This window comes from Musca domestica, unplaced genomic scaffold, assembly GCF_030504385.1.
Source record: "Musca domestica strain aabys unplaced genomic scaffold, Musca_domestica.polishedcontigs.V.1.1 10, whole genome shotgun sequence".
In the NCBI taxonomy this organism is placed as follows: domain Eukaryota; kingdom Metazoa; phylum Arthropoda; class Insecta; order Diptera; family Muscidae; genus Musca; species Musca domestica.
In genome coordinates, this window is record NW_026712115.1 from 9,236,314 (window position 1) to 9,258,788 (window position 22,475).

Below are 22,475 nucleotides of genomic sequence, written 5' to 3' on the forward strand. Positions count from 1 at the left end.
AAAAAGGGCTTAAATGACATCAAATTCTCGACTTGATGTAAAAAACTTAAAGACCAAATAAAAATAATCCACAAGAAGAATCAAAGTTTTTCCTTTTTTTTAATTTACAGCCAAAAAATCGGAAGTTTACTTTTGCGCCGCCTTGTATTGGCTAAGTTGAAGATCTACATCTCAAAAAGTACGGAATTCCCATTTAAGAACTTATATTCGCAAAGACTACCTAACGTGTTCTAATTTGATCGATAGTTGATATTTGGGTTATGACGCTATTTCTCATCAACTAACTGATGGTATTTTTTGTGGAGCTTGGAAATTTTAAATGTACCCTTGCAAGCGAAATATTTAAATTCGCATGGCAACCCTTTTTTGATTATTTGCTCACATAACGAGCAGCACCATGTCGTTTGGCCAAATAAATCTGTTTTCTTTTAACCATAACAATGGAGTTCATACTGAAACAAAAACTACGTAATGATGAATAATACGAACCTTTAATAGATTTGATCCCACTCACCACCGTAACTGACAGACAGGTAAAAACAAAAAGAATAAATTGAAGACCACAAAAAAAAAACGAAAATACGAAACACTGACAAATGAACAACAAACCAACGAACCACAACAAAATAAACTGTTCCAAATGTGGGGGGACATCACAGTGACTCGCTCACTCATTCTCCCCCATTCGCCAGCGAGAGACTTAATCGGACTATATACGGTTGACTTCTCAACAGAGTTCCGCTAACCGTCAAGTTGTGCGGTGGTTGTTTTCAGTCGGTCGGTCGCTTTATCGTTTTTCATCAATGTTCGGCAAAGTGTTCCGCTGCAATTCAATATATCGTGCCACCAGTGAAATGGGGAAATTTTAGCAGTTTTTTTAACGCTGTTGTGTCAGTCATAGCATTGGTGTTTCAGTGCGAAGTGTTGTTAGAAAACCAAAAATATGAATAAACAAAATGTCATTTTTGTGAAATTCAATTCATAAAAAAGAGAAGAATGTAAAAATCCCATTCTCGTGAAACTGAACAAGAATTCTTATTGGAATTATCGATTAAACAAAGCTAACGTTACAAATAAGCTATTACAAAAACGTCCATCCGTTCGTATTACGTGCATGTGTTTGTATATCCGGACAATCAAGTATCACAAGATTTAAACGGTTCAATTCTAAACCAAAAGCAATTAATGCAAGCTAAAGCTGCAAGATTTACAAATAAACTACCTCTACCCTCCACATCGTCCAATATTTTAAGCATGGACTATTTACAAAGTCTTTATGCCCGCATAATGGGTATTAATTTCCAGGAAATTGGTACCTTTGCTTTTTCATCCAACGACTCCATGTAAGTTTCAACTTCTTCTTTGTTTACTACCAAATGATGTAATTTGGCCAACAACTTTTATTTTTTGCCTTCTTTTTTTCTTTTTGGCTGTTCTTGATATCTGCGTTTGGCGTTCTCAACACACGCACACAAAATGACAACAAACAAACCAACAAAAACTTTATTTAGACCACGCAAAGTTGTTGCCTTTGGCAATGTTTTACTCGACCAGACAGCCCATTTGCCAGACACCCAATTGTTGGAACGCTACAAATTATCTTTGAATACCAGGGCAGAACTAGATGTGGAGACCTTAGCCAAGGTGACAACCGAGGCCATCAGCGACAATAAGTAAGTGGTGGATGCTTTCATTGATGCTTTTATTTGTGATGTTTGAAGTGTTGTTCCTCTTCTTCGTTTCTTTGCAGCAACCAGCAACAAGATCCCCATTTGGGCGGATCCGCTTTAAATACAGTTCGTATACTCAAACGTTTGGGCACCGAGCCAATGTTTTTCGGTGCCGTCGGTGATGATAAACATTCCGTAATTGTTGAGGATCTGTTGAAAAAGGATGGCATGGATAATGTGTAAGTAAAAAAGATGAAAAAAGCTCCTAAACTTTAGGTAATCTGTCGAAAAGTGTTTTTTGATATAACGTACTTCAGCAAGGACCAGATTTGAATGATACAACTAATTTTCAATGTAGCACTGTGAGGAAAACTGTCCTATATTAGCTATTGAATTCAATAGGAAAATGAGGTAAAATACTTCAAATAAATAAAATCTTATAACAAGAAGTGTGCCGAAAATGACTGCTCTGGGACAAAAACCTTCAAAGTTAAAAAAATCGGGGGGGTTACTGTTAAAGTGAACAGAAAAGTTCACGCAATGAGATTCATTTTTGTATAGGCTTCGCTATCTTTTTCAGCTCGTGCTTATTTTGTGTATGGTAACACTTAGCTGATGTAATGTTGCAGAATTGCGTATGAATTTGGAAGCACTAACTGTCAGCTACGTATGTAAACAAGCAAAATTGCCGAACAGAAAACCCGCACGCATATGTACATTGAAAAGTCGATGCACCCAAAACGAGTCACCGTTTGGTGTAGATTTTGGTCCAGAGTCATAATCGGGCTATTTATATACTACACCACAAGGTGGTCAGGGTATTATGTCTTTGTGCATTTGTTTGTAACAGGCAAAAGGAAACGAGATAGACCCATAGTTAATTTTGATGATCTGCATAGAATCACATTCTGAGTCGATTTATGCATGTCCGTCCGTCCGTCTGTCCATGTATTTTTGTAAACAAAGTACAGTTCGCATTTATTGCCCTATCCAGATGAAATTTTTCACAAATCATTTGTTTGGCCCAAGGACGAACCCTATTGAAATTGGAGATAGTCAAAATTTAGGTATAGTTCCCATATATATCTTGGTCCGATTTGCCTTTTATTGTGCACCAAACGTGTAATATCAGTCCGAAAAGTATGGAATTTTGCACGAACGATCAGATTGGACCTGAAAATAAGTATGCCAAATTTGATCGAAATCGGTTCAGATATAGCTATAGCTCCCATATATATTGTTCATCCGAATTGTTATTTTTGTTCTCCGCAGCCGTAATATGCACTCTGTAACAACAATATTTGGGGAAATATATCAAATACAGTTCAGAAATATCTTTGCTAAATTTTATCGAGATCGGTTGAGATTTGGATATAGCTCCCATATATAACTTCGTCCGATTTACCTTTAATTGTGCATCAAAGTCTAATATTTGCCCAAATTAGATGAAATTTGGCAATTACGACCGAATTGAGTCTAGAAGCTGTATGTCAAATTTGTTCATCCGATTTGTCATATTTGTTACCCACAACCGTAATATGCACTCCGTAACAACAATATTCAGGGAAATATATTAAATACAGCTCAGAAATATCTTTGCCAAATTTTACCGAGATCGGTTCAGATTTGGATATAGCTCCCATATATATCTTTATCTGATTTCAAATTAATTTTGCACCAAATGGGCAATACAAGTCTGAATTTAAAAGATACAAATGCTTCGGCATATTTAGTCCTTTGAACTTTAAATTATAATTATAATCATAGCGTGCATGATTGAATTCTCCCATAAAAACTTTTAATTGTTATGCGCAGCTCTACTAAATTAGCAAAGTGGTGTAGGGTATCATAAAGTCGGCCCCGCCCGACTTTAAGACTTTCTTTACAGGTTTTTCTTCGAAAATGAGTAAGAAGTGGTCGTTACGTTAAGAATCCATGTTGAACGAATATTCCATCAGAAAACAGCAAGAAGAGGAATTCGGCAACATTTGGTTTCAAAAGGATAGCGTCATGTCACACAAAAAATGAATACATAGCTAAAACCTTTTTATGGAGTGTTTATTAAAATCATGTCATACCAAATATGGTCGTTTTTTGAATGGGTATTATGGCTTCGAAGCAGCTATAATATAAGGGCGAAAGCAACTCATATATAGAGGAGGAAAATCGATCCTATTTTAACTGATATTACGCTTTTTAGGCACAATAAACGTGAAATCAGTTGAAGATATATGTATATGGGAGCTATATACAAAACTGAGCTCACCTCTATAAAATTTAACTGAGTTATTTCTATGCAGTATTTGATAGATCGGGTCAAAAAATCGTTGTTGTGAAGAGCATTTCACGGGTGTGAGGAACTTAACCAAAATTTAAATAGGCTGAATTCGTTCGTATGTTCCAAAATCCATTCACTTTGCGCATATATTAACCATTTCGTGCACAATAAACTTGTAATCGAGTAAAGATATATGTATGGGAGCTATATCCAAATCTGAAGCGATCTCAATAAAATTTGGCAAATGTATTTCTGAGCTGTATATGATATGCTTTCACGAATATCGTTGTTATGGAGTGCATATTACGGCTGTGGAGAACACAAATAACAAATCGGATGAAAAAATATATATGAGAGCTATAGCTATAATCTGACTCGATTTTCAACAAATTTTATAAACGTGCTTCTTAATTTGGTCGTATATACCAAATTCTATCCCATTTGGACTAGTAATAGGAATTTGGTGCACAATAATAGGCAAATCGGATGAAGATATATATGGGAAATTTGTCTAAATTTTGATAGATTATCTTAAATTTCAATAGGACCAACCAAATAATTTGTACAAAATCTCATCTCAATCGTGCAATAAATGCGATTCATACTTTGTTTACAAAAATATATAGACAGACGGACGGACATGCATAAATCGACTCAGAATGTAATTCTGAGTTCCGAAAGGAACTATGTATGGCTCTATCTCGCTTCCTTCGCTATGTTACAAACAAATGCACAAAGACATAATACCCTGACCACGGTGTGTTGTAGGGTATAAAACAATGTGAAGTCTAAATAACAAAATATAGCGTATTCGATTGGTAAGATATGCAGACTAAGTTTTATCAAATTAAAACCGAAATTGTGGCTGAAACTCTTTAGATGTCGGAAATTACGGGTAACTTAATAAAGGACTATATAAAGTAACAAACCTTTTCCAAAGTAGCTTTGAAAGTTTGATTAAAATCCCTGCCAAATTGAAAGTTGCATGTCTCAAATATCAGCCCTCCACTTATTTTGGCACTTCTCTGGTAAAAATAACTCAAATTCGAGCGGGAGTATTCCTGGGAGTAGAATTCTTGCCGAGCATTCTTTTAGTCTTGTAAACAACAGCAGCAACCGAAAGAAACCCAAATAAGTTGAAAAGCATTATTCCACCGGGCCATAGCTTCCAATGTTTTTCTCTTATTTGATATTGTACACGATCATTCGTAAGATATCCATTTAAAATGAAAATTTGAAAAATATATTCCAAATAGATCCATTATTACAAGACCAAAATGCCAATACCGAGGGGGTACCATAATGAAGACAATTTTATAAAAAAAAATTGACTAAAATTAAGAAAATGTCGAATATCTGGTGGTAATTTATGTGAGGGCTATATGCAATCGTAGACCTTTTGACATAATTTATCGTCAGATTGATAAGTGCATATTAAGAACTTTACACATCGAATTCCAGACAAATCTATTGAAAAATCATAAAAATTCCGAATATCGTAAGGAACCGTTATATGTGGGCTATACGTTATCGTTGACCTATATAGGCAATTCTCTTTCCAGAAGTAAAGTACCCGAAATGTATTTCAAATAATTCCAATTACAAATCGTCTTAGAATTTTACGCTAATCAATCATTATTTCGATGAGTTACAAACGCAATGACAAACTTTATATACCCTTCCATACTATGTATGTGGAGGGTATAAAAAGTGTTGCTAAAATCATTAAAATACTGAGTCCCTGAATGTACTGTTGTATGGGCGCTAGAAAAAAAGTGAACAACAAACGAAGATCCCTTTACAAACTATAAATACACAAACACAACCGTTTAAACTAAATTGGCTTAAATTGCTATCCGGATCTATCGTTTTATATGAAGGCTGTAGCGAAATTTGGATGCATATAGACAATGTTCTGCCACAGGAAATAGCACCCATTACAAACTCTAAAAGTAACAAGTAAAAAAGATATTACTTTTTTTACCCTTCACCATTTGGAAAGTAACTCATCAATAACAATATGTCTGTAAATGCCGAAATTCCAGTATTCGGAGGCATGTGCCACATCTTTTATAAGTGGCAAATTTCAAACAATTATGTAAAAAAGATGGCTACAATCATCAAAACACCGAATATCTGGAGAATAGGGGCTATAGAAAAACGTTGACTCATATAGAAATGGTTCTATATAAGCAGAATCTATATACTTGCTAGTTAGTCATAAATCGAAGGACAAAAAAATCAGAATACATGGATCTTGACTCAACTACAATATGCATTCATATTTCCCTTTTCTTAAGTTCTTTGTTAAACTTCTCTGTAAATATTTGTATCTTCCTGTAAATAAGACAAAGAAATATTTTTATTCGACGACAGACAATTGACACATCAAGATCATATGTTTATGAATATAAAATCAGTCATCCAGTGCATTGGTATTTAAATACCTACAGATATAGATACAAATTAAGTCACTGTGAAACTCTAAATGGGATCGTAGCAAGTCAAAATATTCTAAAAAAAAGTATTTGTCATATAATTGTACTATAGGTCCTAGAAGACGTCAAAAGTCTTACCTAAACGGCAGGATTTCATTTATATTCAAAAACAAATCTTAGGTTAAAAACTTTTTACTTTGTGTGAGTTTGTCCAGAAATTTCCAACAAAGCTTCATTTTTGGAAGGACGACGTCAAAGACAAAAATATTCTTCATCGAATTTCACTATAAGTTACTAAAGAAAAGAAATCTCTATTTTCATTGCATATCAAAAAATATTTGCATCAAATATTCTCAAAATATTCTCTCATTATACCCCACAACACTATGTGTTGGGGATATTATAAGATTGATTGGACCAATAATTATGTAACACCTCGAAATATTGGTTTCCCACATAGAAAAGTATATATGGATCTTCCTATCTCGCCTAGCTGAGTCGATCTAGCTATGTATGTCCGTCTGCACGTCTGTCCATGTTAATTTGTGATCACTCTGCAGGTCACAATTATGTTCCGATCCTCACGATATTTTGCATGGAGGTGGGGTTATGGTCAGAATATAAGCCTATTGCTTTTGGAGATAACATTTGTGTTAAATAAAAGTCAAATATTCCATTAAACCGCAAAATATATCGGATATACTCGTATATAGCTAAATAAATACAATGTGTATATACGAAGGAAAGGGATGTTAGCTAGAATGCTTATATATCAAAAATGGATGGTCCACTTGGTACAAAAGAATAAAATCTAAAAAATCGCAAAGATATATGCCAATAATGATGTTAATATAGATTTTGTAGTATTTTGTGATATTTTTTTTTATATTTTTTATCACATGCGATTTTTTCAATTTGACTTATAATATTGAAGTGTATATTTTGTAATATTTTTTCACCTCACAACACAGGTTGTGGTTATTATCTATATAATGCAATTATCGTCCGATCCTCACGAAAATTTTCATAAGGGTAGGGTTAGGCTCAGAAGGGCTAGGTCTATTGTTTTAAGATTTCCGCAATGTATTTAGGGGTTAAAATGGACCAACAACAAAAAATGTTGCTGTTTTTTCAAACGTTATAAAGGTCACAAATAGAAAGGCAAGGACACGAAATTTCGTATGAAATAAGAGTAGGACAGCAAGAAGAATGGTCCACTACTTTTGTGTGAAAGAAATACCAACATTTCCATTTTACCGAAACGCTGAAAATAACTTACAGGCGAAATCCAAAATACACAAATGGCAAACTTTTGACTTTTTTATGCTGATTTCGTTGCCGAATATAGCCAAATATCGATGATGACTGATGAATCTAATTTTGGAGATACAGTGGGGCCTCTTGAATTTGGAGATGATCGCAAAATATTTAGGGGTTCAAATGAAACAAAAACAGAAAAATTTTTTCTGATCAATTGAAACCAATCGAAACAAAATTTTGCGCGAGAAAAGAGTTAAGGACAGAGAAGAATTCTAGCATTTTGGATGACCATTGAATTATATTTAGCTGTAACTAACAGCACGACGGAGTGCGTAAATATTGGGCTAATGGATCTGGTCAAAAAAACTAAGGCTAGTATCTTGGCAGTGCTCTCAGACATATATTTAAAAGCGAAATCTTCCAAAATGGATTTGGACATATAGGGGACTTCGACCATATTGTAGTGTTGTAGGGTATCACATGGTCGGCTTCGCACGACTTCATATCCTTTGCTTGATTGTTTTTTATATATCCTTTCCTTTGGCTTTTTTCGGGTTGACGCCTGGAAGTAACATAAAATATTATTTTAGGCGAAAGTTGTCAACATTAGACATATTCTACATAAAATTTCATGACAAATCATAATAATATATTCAGGTACAATAGTTTTTATGAAAATTACATTCAAAATGTACTAAAAGTTGCTTAGTCAAAATCTCACTTTAAACTTAATTTTATGGGGAAAGCGTCGAATTAAGAATTATCCCAGATAAAATTTCATTGTGAGTCTCCAAACAAAAGGAGTTTGTATGCTTAGTATGTACCATAAAAAGCAGAAATCTTTGTTCGTAAAAACCATGATTATTTCTGAACAATTTATGGTTATATAGTTTTAACCACATAACAAGGGACCAAGGGAGACATTTTTCGTAATATTTATAATAGAACTTTGGAATTTGATAAAGACCTTTAGATTACAACCATAATCATTGGTACAGAAAATGGGTCATATCGACGCACTTCTCCTGGAGTCTCCCCTACAAAGGGTAAACATTTTGAAGAGCAAAAACGCCCATAAAAAGCGAAATAATCCATCCAATTTTCTTCAAATTTCAAACATCCCAATTTCAGTATTGAAAATGGGCCATGTAGGTCCAGGTTTTGGTATAGCCCTCATATAATGGTACCTTCCGATATTCGGTATTTTGATTATTTTAGCTACATAATTCACCGGAATTGTTTCAAATCAAGTATTTGTAGTTCGTAATGAATACTACAGACTAAGACAGAAAATTGTCTGCGCAGGTCCACGTTTTGGTGTATCCCCCATATAAAAGTACCTATTTATATTCGGTATTTTGATGATTTTAGCTACATTATTCACCCAATTTCTTTTTCAAGTTTCGCATTTGAATGTTGTAATAGTTTATGATAAAATGCAAATCTACGTCGTCCAATAGACCCTAATATAAAAGCCTCATTCGGTATTTTTAAGGTTTTAACAGAATTTTTAACGGATTTTATTTATTTATTTATTTTTATACCCTCGCCCTTGGAAAGGAGGGTATATTAACTTTGTCATTCCGTTTGTAACATCCTTAAATATTCGTCGTAGACCCCATAAAGTATATATATTTATAATCAGCATAAAACTCTAAGTCGATTTAACGATGTCCGTCTGTCTGTCTGTTGAAATCACGATACAGCCCAAATTATTTGACGTAGAGCGCCAAAATTTAGCAGAGCAATTGGCATTGTGTCTAGGATGGTTGGTATTGAAAATGACATATATCGGTCCACGTTCTGGTATAGTCCCCATATAACGGTACCTCCCGATATTCGGTATTTTGATGATTTATGCCACATTTTTTCACGGATTTGTCTGAAAATTAGTATTTGTAGGTCATAACGGGTCCCTGTACGTGTGGCAAAATATTGCATGTATAGGTCCACGTTTTGGTATAGCCCCCATATAAAGGTACCTCCCGATATTCGGTATTTTGATTATTTTTGCCACATTTTTTCACGGAGTTGTCTAAAAATTGGAATTTGTTGGTCATAATGGGTTCCAGATCCAGTGGCGAAACATTGCATGTACGGGTCCATGATTCGGCATAGCCCCCATATAACGGTACCTCCCGATATTCGGTATTTTTATGGTTTTTGCCACATTTTTTTCACTGATTTGTCTAAAAATTGGTATTTGTGGGTCATAATGGGTCCTAGTTCGTGTGGCGAAACGTTGTATGTATAGGTCCACGTTTTGGTATAGTCCCCACATAACGGTACCTCCCAATATTCGGTATTTTGATGATTTTTAACACATTTTTTCACGAATTTCTCTGAAAATTTGGTAGTTGTAGATCATAATGGGTCCCAGTTCGTGTGGCGAGTCATTGTAATTATAGGTCCACGTTTTGGTATAGCCCCCATATAACGGTACCTCCCGATATTCTGCAATTTGATGATTTTTGGCACATTTTTTCACGTATTTGTCAGAAAATTGGTATTTGTAGGTCATAATGGGTTCTAGCTCCGTGGGCGAAACCTTGCATGTGTAAGTCCACGATTTGGTATAGCCCCCATATAACGACACCTTCCGATATTCGGCATTTTAATAGTTTTTGCCACAATTCTTCTAATGTTTCCCTTACCCTAAGGAGGAGGGTATAAAAAGTTTGGCCCGGCCGAACTTAATGTTCTTTTACTTGTTTTTTTTTTTTTTGAAAATTGCCAAATTTGTTCCAAATGGTGGAGGCTATTTAAAGTTCGGCCCGGTCGAACTTACAGCTTTTTTACTTATTTAATAACCAAACACTCAATGAAATGCCAAATATGCATACGATTCTTTTTAAGCTTCACAGTTGAGAATATGTCTATCAAGAAAATATCTGTTGTGAAGACAGATATATCCCGGCACATTCCTTCTGTACCTCCCCACAAAGAGTCAGCAATTTTTTTCATACTTGGTATGTCTTAATATTCCCTTGAGCCATAGATCGAATCTTAATGTGAAATTTATGGGTCCACTATTTTTGATACCTCCCCTCACAAAAGGTCAACATTTTGAATAATTATAACCATTATAAAATGTGGATAAATCAGCAACTACAGATCTAATGTAAATATGTCATATGTCGGTCTACTCCTTTTTGTAAAACAACGTTGTTTAATTCATCAAAATACCAAATATCGGGAGGTTTCGTTATATGGGGATATGTGAAATAGTGGTCCGACATGGTCTGTCTAATGACAAAATATAGCTTGGTCCATAATTGTATTCCCTTCAGAAAAAATGGGATTTAAAAACATGTTTTTTTGTTTGGGAAAGATTTAAGCTTATATTAAGAAATTTTAGTCCACATTTTGTTTTTATATTTAAACTACAACCCTTCGGACAATCTCCTTGGAAAAATTAATCATAATCGCTAATGACACAATAAAGCGTGAATATGCCACTCATTGTTGGAATGTTAAATGTTCTATTTGAAACGTGCTGACTATTACCACAAAAACTTCCGATCCAGATAGCAAACTTGGGAATTAGTAACTGTTTATTTCAAAACAAGTGTTTGTTTCTAAATTAGTCATGACAGCGTAAACTGGTAGTACTTTAACATCACACCGTTGAAAATTTTTAATTTTTTATTTGGTAGATGGATAACTGTTGGACAACCAATTTACATACATATATTTATATGTACGTATATATATCTTAACTTCTGCATTGTATCTGCTTGTTTTTCCCACCTTTATCCTAAGAAAAGTTATTCTGATTTTTGTCCCGAATCCACATTCCATGTAAATTTTTGCCCACAACCTTTTTTAAGTATCGATACAAACATGCGATCTTTCTGTGTAAACTATCTGTCAGCGAATTAAAATTTTCCCTTTCCTTATTTACATAAAGGTACAACTAGTTACAGAGAGATTAACGATAAACATTCCAAGAAAATGTGTACATAAATTGTCTTCCATAGATCCAATAAAAAAAAAAACAATTGTTGTTGTATACAAACAAACTTCATCTCCATACCATCGTTATTATAAGAAAACAAACACACATTGCTCACACATTATCAAGTCCTTGAGAAGTCATAACATGAACCAGATAAAATATTAAAATAAATATTGAGATGTACATGGTATTAAGAACATTTTACATATTTTTAGAGCTATGATTATTCAAAATTGTTACTGGTACTGCCTATATACTCATTGGATGCAAACCCTGACATGTACGAAGTTTTTATCAAATCAGCTACTCCTTTGAGTCACATTATTGTTTGGAAAGTTATTGGGTAGGTACTAGAAGAAGAAGTGAACCAAAATTGCAGCATTGGATGTGTTATACATAGAGACAATCCGGGAATCTATCCGAGTTTTATGACAGTTATGGACATTATAAATGTTTACCCATTTGTGGGGAAGGTACCTTAGGGACCTTCGTCTGGTTGGTGTGTCTCCAAATATTCTGAAGGGGATTTGTTCAAAGAGTAGAGAAGTACCCTTCACCATTCGGAAGGGTTTTGCATTTTTCCAACAACAAATGTCACGTTGAAAATACTGCTTAAATCATAAAAATACCAAATACAACAACAAAGTCCAAAGCCATAATTTTTACATTTTTTTTAAATTTTATTTAAAGAAAGCAAACAAATTTCGGAAATAGCATACAATTTTAGAATAAATTTAGATTTGTGCCAATTGGTCATTTTTGGCACGAATTATGACCTTCAAACGGCCAATGAAACCTTAACACGCTGCCCGAATGTTGCTCTGCGGTATTTTGGTTCATTGCCGGCGAAGCGCTTGCTTGAGGTGATCAACACTTTGGCATTTTTAGTGTCAACCTTGCTTTCCAACATACTCCAGACACAAAAGTCCAACGAATTGGTATCGAGAGATTTTGGTGGTTAATGTGCGCTGGAAATGAAGCGAAAAATCTCATTTTGTAATCATTCTTGGGTGGCGCGTGCTGAGTGCGATGGTGCTGAGTCCTGGTGGAATGTCCAAGGTCTGCGACCAAAATGTTTGCGTGCCCAAGGCTTTAATACACCCTCCCGAATATTTTCCTGATAATAATCCGCATTTATTCTGATGCCACGGTCGATTAATACGAGCGGAGAGCGACCGTCGGCTGTTATGGCAGCCCACAACATCGCCATGGCCGGCGCTTGAGTTCTGGTGGCCAACAGAAGGTGCACATTTTCAGCTGACCTCTTTGGCAAGTAAACACGATCATTTTGTTTGTTTACAAACTGCTGGACAATGAATGTTTTCTCATGGGAGAAACCAAAATTCGGCAGTTCACCACTTTCGGCCAAGCGAAGCAATCCTTAGCTCTTTTGAGTCTTCTTTCTTTCTGTTGCGGTGTTAGTTCTGTACTTTTTGGAATTTCAATGGCTTTACTCCGAGCTCATTTTTCAATATTTGCCGAATGGAATATTGCGATATGTTCAGCTCACGAGCCATTTTTCGGCCACTGCGACGCGGGTTTCGATCAAGTCACTTCTTCACTTTTCGAGCCATTTCTGCTGGTACGAGACACAAAAGATTTATTCACATTTAAATGTTGGAGTGCTCTAACGATAGTCACTTGTGGTTTTCCAGCCAAATATAAAGAAATCACACTATCACGCTTGAATTCCATCACGAATAACTTTTTTTCTGGAAAATTCTCACCAAAATGCTTTTTTACGCTTGTAACAATGTAATGAGGAATAATTTTTTCAGCTGTCGGATGAGTGGCTTAGAAATGACAGCAGTCTGAAGTTGGTTCCAGTTTTTCCATCTCACCCTGTATAGGAGTTACCGTTATAGGCAATTTTTGTCCTAGGCAATATCACTATTCAAATATGAAACTTGAAGCGATTTCGCAAAACCATCAAAGTTCTAAATATTGTGAGGCATTGCTTTTGGGGCTAACGAAGACGTAAACTTGCACATGCAATTTTTTGTCTTAGGCTGTAGTACCCATTACGAACTTCAAATACGAAATCTGAAATAATTCTGGTGAATATTGTCGCTAAAAAAGTGTCGAAGTGTCGAAAAGTGTGACACAAATCATCAAAATACCAAATATCTGAGGGTACAGTTATATGGGGACACATGCTGCCAATTTACAGCTAATTCGGGTTAAAACTGTTCGTAAAACACCCAAAAACAATTTAGATCTATTGGTACAGTTATGTGGGGGCTATACCAAAACGTTTACCTATATAGCCCTTTATATTTTGAGGGTTTTGAGGTTTTGGACGAAATATTTTCATAATTTTTAGGGGAAAATGTTCACATGGTCACAATTAATATTTGAAATATTTTAAATATCTCACTTAATTTTTTAGGGAATTACCTGAAACTTATGACCTTCAATTTATTTCATGGTCGAGGGTATAAAAAGTTCATCTTAACTGTTGCTGGGCTACCCCCTCCTAGCAGCTATGACACACTGTAAACAAATACGAGGCAGTACTTTTGGGTAATTCTGTTGTGACGCCAATTGTACATAATGTGGACTTAATAAATTTGCATAATTTTGTTAACATATCACGACCAGGCTTTGAAACATGGTATTACTGAAAAGTTTAACACATATTCATTCAAGTTTAACTGTTAAAAAAATACCAACAAGAATTAAACAATGAATTGCCATTTTTCGATTCTTCCACTACTGACAAGTTGCCGAAAATGATTTTATAGCATTTAAATTCGAATTTATTTAATTGGTACCAGCCTCGCAAGTAATTCGATTTATAATTTAGTAGATCTCCACATAACAATTAAAACTTTTTATGGGAGAATTCAATCATACACGATATGATTATAATTATAATTTAAAGTTCAAAAGCCTAAATATGCCGAAGCATTTGTATTTTTTTAATTCGGACTTGTATTGCCCATTTGATATATATGGGAGCTATATCCAAATCTGAACCGATCTTCATAAAATTTGGCAAAGATATTTCTGAGCTGTATTTCATATATTTCCCTAAATATCGTTGTTACGGAGTGCATATTACGCCTGTGGGTAACAAATATAACAAATCGAATCAACAGTTTACATGGAAGCTATAGCTATATCTGAACCGATCTTCACCAAATTTGACATACTAGCTTCTAAATTCATTTCGGTCGTAAGTGCCAGATTTCACCCCATTTAGGGAAATATTAGACGTTTGGTGCACAATAAAAGGTAAATCGGACGAAGTTATAAATGGGAGATATATCCAAATTCGAACCGATCTGGATAAAATTTAGCAAAGGTATTTCTGAGCTGTATTTGATATATTTCCCCAAATATGGTTATTATAGAGTGCATATTACGGCTGCGGAGGACTAAAATAACAAATCGGATGAACATATATATTGAAGCTATAGCTATATCAGATTGTAGCTATAGCTATATCAGATCCCATTTCGATCAAATTTGGCATAATTATTTTCAGGCCAATTTGGTTGTTTATGCAAAATCCCATATTATTCGGGCTGATATTACACGTTTGGTGCACAATAAAAGGCAAATCGGACGAAGATATATATGGGAGCTATATCTAAATTTTTACCGATTATCTCCAATTTCAATAGGGTTCGTCCTTGGGCCAAACAAATTATTTGTGCAAAATTTCATCTGGATCGGGTAATAAATGCAAACTGTACTTTGTTCACAAAAATACATAGACAGACGGACAGACGTATGGACATGGATAAAACGACTCAGAATGTGATTCTATGCAGATCATAAAAAGGAACTATGGGTCTATCTCGCTTCGTTTAGCCTGTTATAAACAAATGCACAAAGACATAATACCCTGACGACCTTGTGGTGTAGGGTATAAAAATAATTGGTTTGTTATTTAGAACTAATTTTCCATTTTACCACAATTCTCCTTTTAATACCCTCCACTATACATAGCATGGAGGGTATATTAAGTTCGTCATTCCGTTTGTAACTCATCGAAATAATAATTTTAGATCCAACATTGTATACATATTCTTAATCAGCGTAAAATTCTAAGAAGATTTTGCCCTGTCCGTCTGTTGTAATCACGCTACAGTCAGAAAGAAGATAGGAAGCTAAAATTTTGCAGATCTGTCTTTTGTCTGCAGGCAGGTCAAGTTCGAAGATGGGCTATATCGGTCCACGATATCGTATAGCCCCCATATAACAGTACTCCCCGATATTCGGCATTTTGATGATTTTAGCCACATTTTTCAATGGAATTGTCTGAAATTCTACACAAGAAGTTACTTGATTTGGAAAAACTGGATACATATCTTCCAGTCTTTGAGATTTAAAAGGACCATGGCTGTACGGTGATGTGGGCATATCTCCTTGCTCTGGTTGAATATCGAAAGAGATCTCTTGCTTTCTAATAATGACAGCACTTAATATTCGGCTGAACGTACTGTCGAGGTTGAAGTTTGTGTGGCAATATTTTTTAAATTTCGCACATATTAATATATTTGCGAATATTAAAAAAATTGTTGAAAAATACTGCTAAAATCATAAAAATACCGTATATAGTAAGTTACTGTTACATTGGGGCCTATATGAAGACATGGACCTGTATACGGAATACCAAGACCTGATCTGCATGTGCAATTTTCTGTCGTAGACTGTAGTACCCATTAATAATTACAAATGGAAAATTTTAAGCATTTCCTATTAAAAGTGTGACATAACTCATCAAAATACCGAATATAGGAAGGTAACGTTATATTAGGGCTATACCAAAACTTATACCTATATTGACAGTTCTATGCAAGGATGTTTCTTACATATTTTATATAATTTAGAGAAAATTCGGGATAAAATTGTGAATAATATACCCAATATAACCTTAAATCTGTCGGTATGTGTGGTTTTTACACAAATGTAATGGGTTGTAGACCAAAATTCACAATTTAGCTCCTGCCCTACTCTGTGTACCAAATTTGGTACAATGTTGTACTTTTAGGTCACATTATAGTACGCATTTGTAAATTTAGAAAACTACCTCAAATCTCAAAAATACACACTAAGTTCAGAATTCCAGTGCTATTGGTTCACACAAATCCAAATTCAGTACCAATAAGTATGAATTTTCAAAACTGCCTACATTCCTAAATCCTAAACTCCAAATTCCCAAAACTACCTTGATAACTCAATCATATAATCCCATAGAAATCTTAATTCCAAATTTCAGAATTCCAGCTCTATTGGATTACCACAATTCCAATTTAGTAACATTTAGTACACATAAGTATCGCATTTACCAATATCCGGATATCAGTCCAAATCCAAATTGTGCTAAATTTAGTATTATTTGGTACACATAAGTACGAATTTCCAAAGATTCCTACATACCCCAATCCTATGCCATGTTTACGTTAGAACTTTTTGTAGGGTTAACCTACTTTGAGAGGATTTATTTGAAGTAAAAGTAATGGATATGACAATTTAAATCAACATCCAGTGGGTTAACCCTCATATATATAAACGTACTTCTACACTCCAGCTGTAAATTTATTTTCAAATTTAAGGATACCAGCTCCATTGGTTCACTCAAATTGAAATTTTATCAAATTTTGTAACATTTATTTTCCAAATCTTCCAACATACCTCAGTCTTACAATGCAATAGCAATCTTATTCCCCAATTTCAGCGTTCCAGCTTATCGGATTACCCAAATCGAAATTGTACCGAATTTAGTACCCTTTAGTAGTTTTCGTGCTCATAAGCACAAATTTCGAAAACTACCTCCATATTCCAATCCTACTCTCCGATGGTAATTTCAAATTTCAGGATTCCAGCTCAATCCGTTCCTCCAAATTCAAATTGTACCAAATTTAGTACCGTTTAGTGTTTTTCGTGTACATGAACACATATCTAAAACGAACTCCTCACATCGACCCTATTTTTCAACTTTGATTCCCATTCCAAATTTAATTTTTTTAGCTCTAACCGTTCATACGATACAAAATATTACCAGATGTAGTACACATTAGTACTTTTCGTACATTTATGGTGGGTATTTTCAAAAACCCTTTAATACATCCATCATTAAACCTCATTCCAAATTTAAAAGTTCTGGCTCTAATGTAAAAGCTCAGCCTTATCTGACACATAGAAACCACGAGTGATTCAATTTTTTTTAAGATTTTAGCTTAAGCCGTTTTGTTTGGGCGTTTAAATATACAAATATCTTCCTCCTCATCAAAGTCAAAAAAAAGGTGAATTGATAGAACTGGCGATATTGTGAGCGTGTTGGAGTTTTGGTTAGATTTTCTTATTTAAATAAATAGGATTTCGTTGGACTCTAAAATACTAAATCTTTAAGAAAATCTTGAATTTTGTAGACATTTCGAAAACATTCAGGCAATTTAAACTTTTAAATTTCTAAAACTTTGCAATCATGAAGGAAGGCTGTGTAACAGTTTATCTGACTCTTCCACGTTTTGTTGTTTATGCCATAAATATATTTGCAAATTCTGATATAATCTTCCCTGGAAGCACACAAGTAGCCGTAATGAGATGCATGACATTATTACTCTTCTGCGCTTTCGAATGGAAATCTTCCGTAACACACTCCTACAGCAAGTAAATACTAACACAGACCGCAGATACATACATATGTATGAGCGCACTATTTGCTCATAATTAAATGACTTGTTCTGTACTTTTTTGTTTGTGCGACTCTTTAAGTCTAATTGTATTCAAATTTATAACAATGACGTAGCACTTTACTAATTTATTGTTTCATCATCTTTCTCTCTTTCCACAGCAATTACAGATTGCAAAAAGTGGCCGATACACCTACGGGCCGGTGCATTTGCTTGGTACACAAAGACTCGCTGGCGCTGTATGCCAACATTGCAGCATCGGCGAAATTCTCGGAAAACTTTTTGCGAAAAATCGAACAGGATGAGAAAGCGTTTTTCCTACGCAATGCCGGCAACAAGCAAATCTTCTACATAGAAGGCTTTTTTGTGCCTCACCGTGAGGAGGTGGTCACATATGTGGTGCGCAACTACATACGCGGCAGACGGCGACTGGCTGTTAATCTGAGTGCTCCTTACATAGTCCAAGCGAATTACGAACAAATGTTGTATTTGGTGAAGAATGCGTTTTTCGTAATTGGTAACAAGGATGAGTTCGAGACATTCCGGGAATGTTGGGGTGCCCAAAGTATTGATGACTTGGCTCAGGAACTATTAAAACAAAGTCAGACACCAAAAATACTAATTATGACCAAGGGAGCTAAGGGTGTAACTCTGATAACAAACTACCAAGATGAATTCTCACCGCCCGGTGAGATAAGTTTTGAAAACTACAATGTCCCGCGTGTTGAAAACATTGTTGATACAACGGGTTGTGGTGATGCATTTGCTGCAGCGTTCCTACACGCTTGGCTGGAGAAACGACCGTTGGGCGAGTGTGTTCGAGTGGCCGGAGATGTTGCGGCCAAAGTTGCTACACAAGTTGGTTGCAATTTGCCTTAAGTTTTTTTGGTTTTGTAGCTTGTAATGGTGCTTTGGCACTTAAGATGATGCTGTGACGAAAATATTCATTGCAAAATGCTAGATTCCTGGAGAACCTTAGTATTTGTTTAATAATATTATTATTTTTTAAATTTATTTATATACACAACATACATTGTTTGTCATGCTTTTACTCTTACATTGATATTTTATTTTATTTTATTGCATTACAACAACACATTTGAATCTCCAAGCAATTATTTACATACATACAAATATATCTCATTTGTCATTTAAAGATTTTCCATTATTCATTGGTAATTCTCATAATTTAAACAATAAATAATTTTATACTTAAACATTTTTTAAAAATTATAAATAGATTGTAATAATTAATAAATGTAGTTCTATTTCTATATAGGGTTGATGAGTAGACCGGGGACCTTACTCTTTTAATGGTGGTCCAATTTTATTAAAGGGTCAAAGGGAAAATGTTATGACTTTTTTATGTTGGAGTTATCGAACTAATCGATAACAACGCATGTAAAGTGTCTTAAAGCATGTCTTCGAGCTTGTTTTCATGAGTATTGGGGAGTTTTGAGAGACTTCTTGCAATGTTAGGAACGAAATAAATTTTGGGCTTATAGGTGACCGCAAGTTCTATGATCCCTTAAATTACACTTTTTATTGAGCAACACGATTCACTGTCTTCAAATAAGATAATATGGGGAAGGAAGCGATATAGACCCATAGGTACTTTTGAGGATTTTCATAGAATCACTTTCTGAGTCGATTTATGCATGTCAGTCTGTTCATGTATTCTTGTGAACAAAATGCAAGTTGGAATTTATTTTCCGATTGATATGAAATTTGCCAAACAATATTTATTGGGCTCAAAGCCGAATCCTCTCGAAATTGGTGATAATCGGATCAAATTTAGATCCAATTTCGGGTTAATTGTGCGCCAAATGACCAATATAAGTCCAAATGACCTGAACTTTGGTACATCTCACAAAATTTAACCTAGAAGCAAGTACATCAAATTTTGAGAACATCTGTTAAAATATAGCTATAGCTCCCATATATATATGTTTCATCCGATTTCGGTTTTTAAGTCCCTCACATTCGTTATATGCACTCTACAAGAATGATATTTGGTACCGGACATCAGATACTGCTCAAAAATACTTCTGTCAAATTTTATGGAGATAATTTCAAATTAGGATATAGCTCCCATATATATCTTTATCCGATATCAGGATTATTGTGCACCAAATGGCTAATATCAGTGCAAATGGACTGAATTTTGGTAATTACGACTGAATTCATCCTAGAAACCAGTACTTCAAATTTGGTATAAATAGGTTCAGATATAGCTATAGCTCCCATATATATGTTTTATCCGATTTGGGTTTAACGTCCCTCACACGCGTAATATGCATTCCACAACAATGATCTTTGGTAGCAGATATCAAATGCAGCTCTGGAACAAGTGTTTTAAATTTTGTCAAGATTGGTTCAGATTTGAATATAGATCCAACATATATCCTCCACCGATTTCGAGTTAATTGTGCACCAAATAGCCAATATCATTCCAAAATACCTGAATTTTGGCATATCCGATCGAATTCAGTCTAGAAGCAACTACATTAAATTTGGTGGAAATCGGTTCAGCTATAGCTCCAATATACATGCTTCATTTCGATTTGGTGTTTAAGTCCCTCACATGTAATGTGCATTCGATAACAATGATATTTGGTACAAGATATTTTATAGAGCTCGGAAATGGATCTGCTTAATTTGATATAGATCGATTCAGATTTGGATATAGCCCCCATATATATCTTCAACCGATTTCGGGTTTAGTGTGCAAATAATGGCTAATATCAGCCCAAATGGAGTGAATTTCGGGACGTACGTTTCCATTAGAACTCGGCCCCGATATATATTATTTTAATATAATCCTTCTCGGAGTGATATCATGTACTCTATAGGAATGTTATTTGGTATAAAGGATTAAAATGTCTCCGTCAAATTTAGTGAAAATCGATTTAGAATTGAATATGCCTTCCATATATTAGTTCCCTCTGAAACCAGACTGTAACTGCTATAAAGCCAACTCTTATTTCACATTTTATAAGTTACTAGCTGAACCCGGTGCGCTTCGCTACCCCTTTTGATTTTATATGCATTCAAAATTTTATTTACAAATATATGTTGGATAAAGAAAAACAAATTTAAAAATTAAAAAAAAAAAAAAAATATTGCACTAATTTAATGCGTTAATAAACAAAATCATTACAAAAGCACTAACATGACATGCATACACGAAGGGTTTGTCCTTTGGATTTATTTATTTCATAGCAAATACCAAGCGTGCAGGAAACTGCAATTTTTTTATGTAGAGTGGCATTTCTATTGCAATTAGTGAACTCGAGATAGCAACATACTTCGCCGTAATAAGCGTATTTCAAATAAATTGTTGTGTTGTTTTTTAGTGTTAGCCTAAGGCGTTGTGGGTCAATGGTTCTTATTAAAATCATATCCCAATCTGATCCGATTTAAATATAATTTTAAAAAAATTACTTTTACACCAAACTCCGCCACACCTTTCATATTTCATTGAAATTGGTGCGTCAAATATGTGAAATCGGCCGAGAATATATATATGGGAGCTATATCCAAATCTTAACTACTTTCCAATTAATTTATCACATTTATTATTATAACCAAATTCCACCACACATTCTGAATTTCATTGGAATCGGTCATATATATCGTGTTTGGTGCATAATATGTATGAAATCGGCCGAAATAAATATGTTAGCTATATCCAAACCTCAACTGATTTCAATATAATTTGGCAGTTTTTGCTGGTGCCAGATTTTGTCCCTCTCGCTTTGGGTGCATCAAATATGTGAAATCGGCTGAGTATGTATGTGGGAGCTATAATCACATCTGAGCGTATTTGATTATAATTTGTCAAATTTATTTTTGTACCAAATTTAGCCACTCATGCCGAATTTCGTTGGAATCGGAAATACGTATCGTGTTTTGTGCATCAAATATATGAAATCGGCGCTATATATGGGAGCTATATCCAAATCTGCACCGATTTTAATATAATTTGACTAATTTATTTTCTAATCAAAATCCCGTTACATATTCCAAATTTCTTTGGAATCGAACATACATATCGTGTATGGTGCATATAATACATGAAATCGGTCGAAAATATATATGAGAGCTATATCCAAATCTGAACCGATTTTAATATAATTTGACAAATGTATATTTGTTTTAATTTCCGCTACACATTCCAAATTTCATTGAAATTAGAGATATATAGCGTGTTTGGTGCATCAA

The 22,475-nt window shown here is 34.5% G+C and overlaps 1 protein-coding gene across 1 annotated transcript; it reads left to right on the forward strand.

The window, feature by feature from the left end:
* The first annotated feature begins 392 nt into the window (after nucleotides 1-392).
* LOC131804013 (adenosine kinase-like) lies at nucleotides 393-19,468 on the forward strand. The gene is made up of 4 exons (XM_059126156.1): nucleotides 393-1,343; nucleotides 1,512-1,673; nucleotides 1,751-1,909; nucleotides 18,413-19,468. The coding sequence occupies exons 1-4, from the start codon at nucleotides 1,186-1,188 to the stop codon at nucleotides 19,128-19,130; spliced, it is 1,197 nt and encodes a 398-aa protein (XP_058982139.1). The 5' UTR covers nucleotides 393-1,185; the 3' UTR covers nucleotides 19,131-19,468.
* The last annotated feature ends 3,007 nt before the right edge of the window (nucleotides 19,469-22,475 follow it).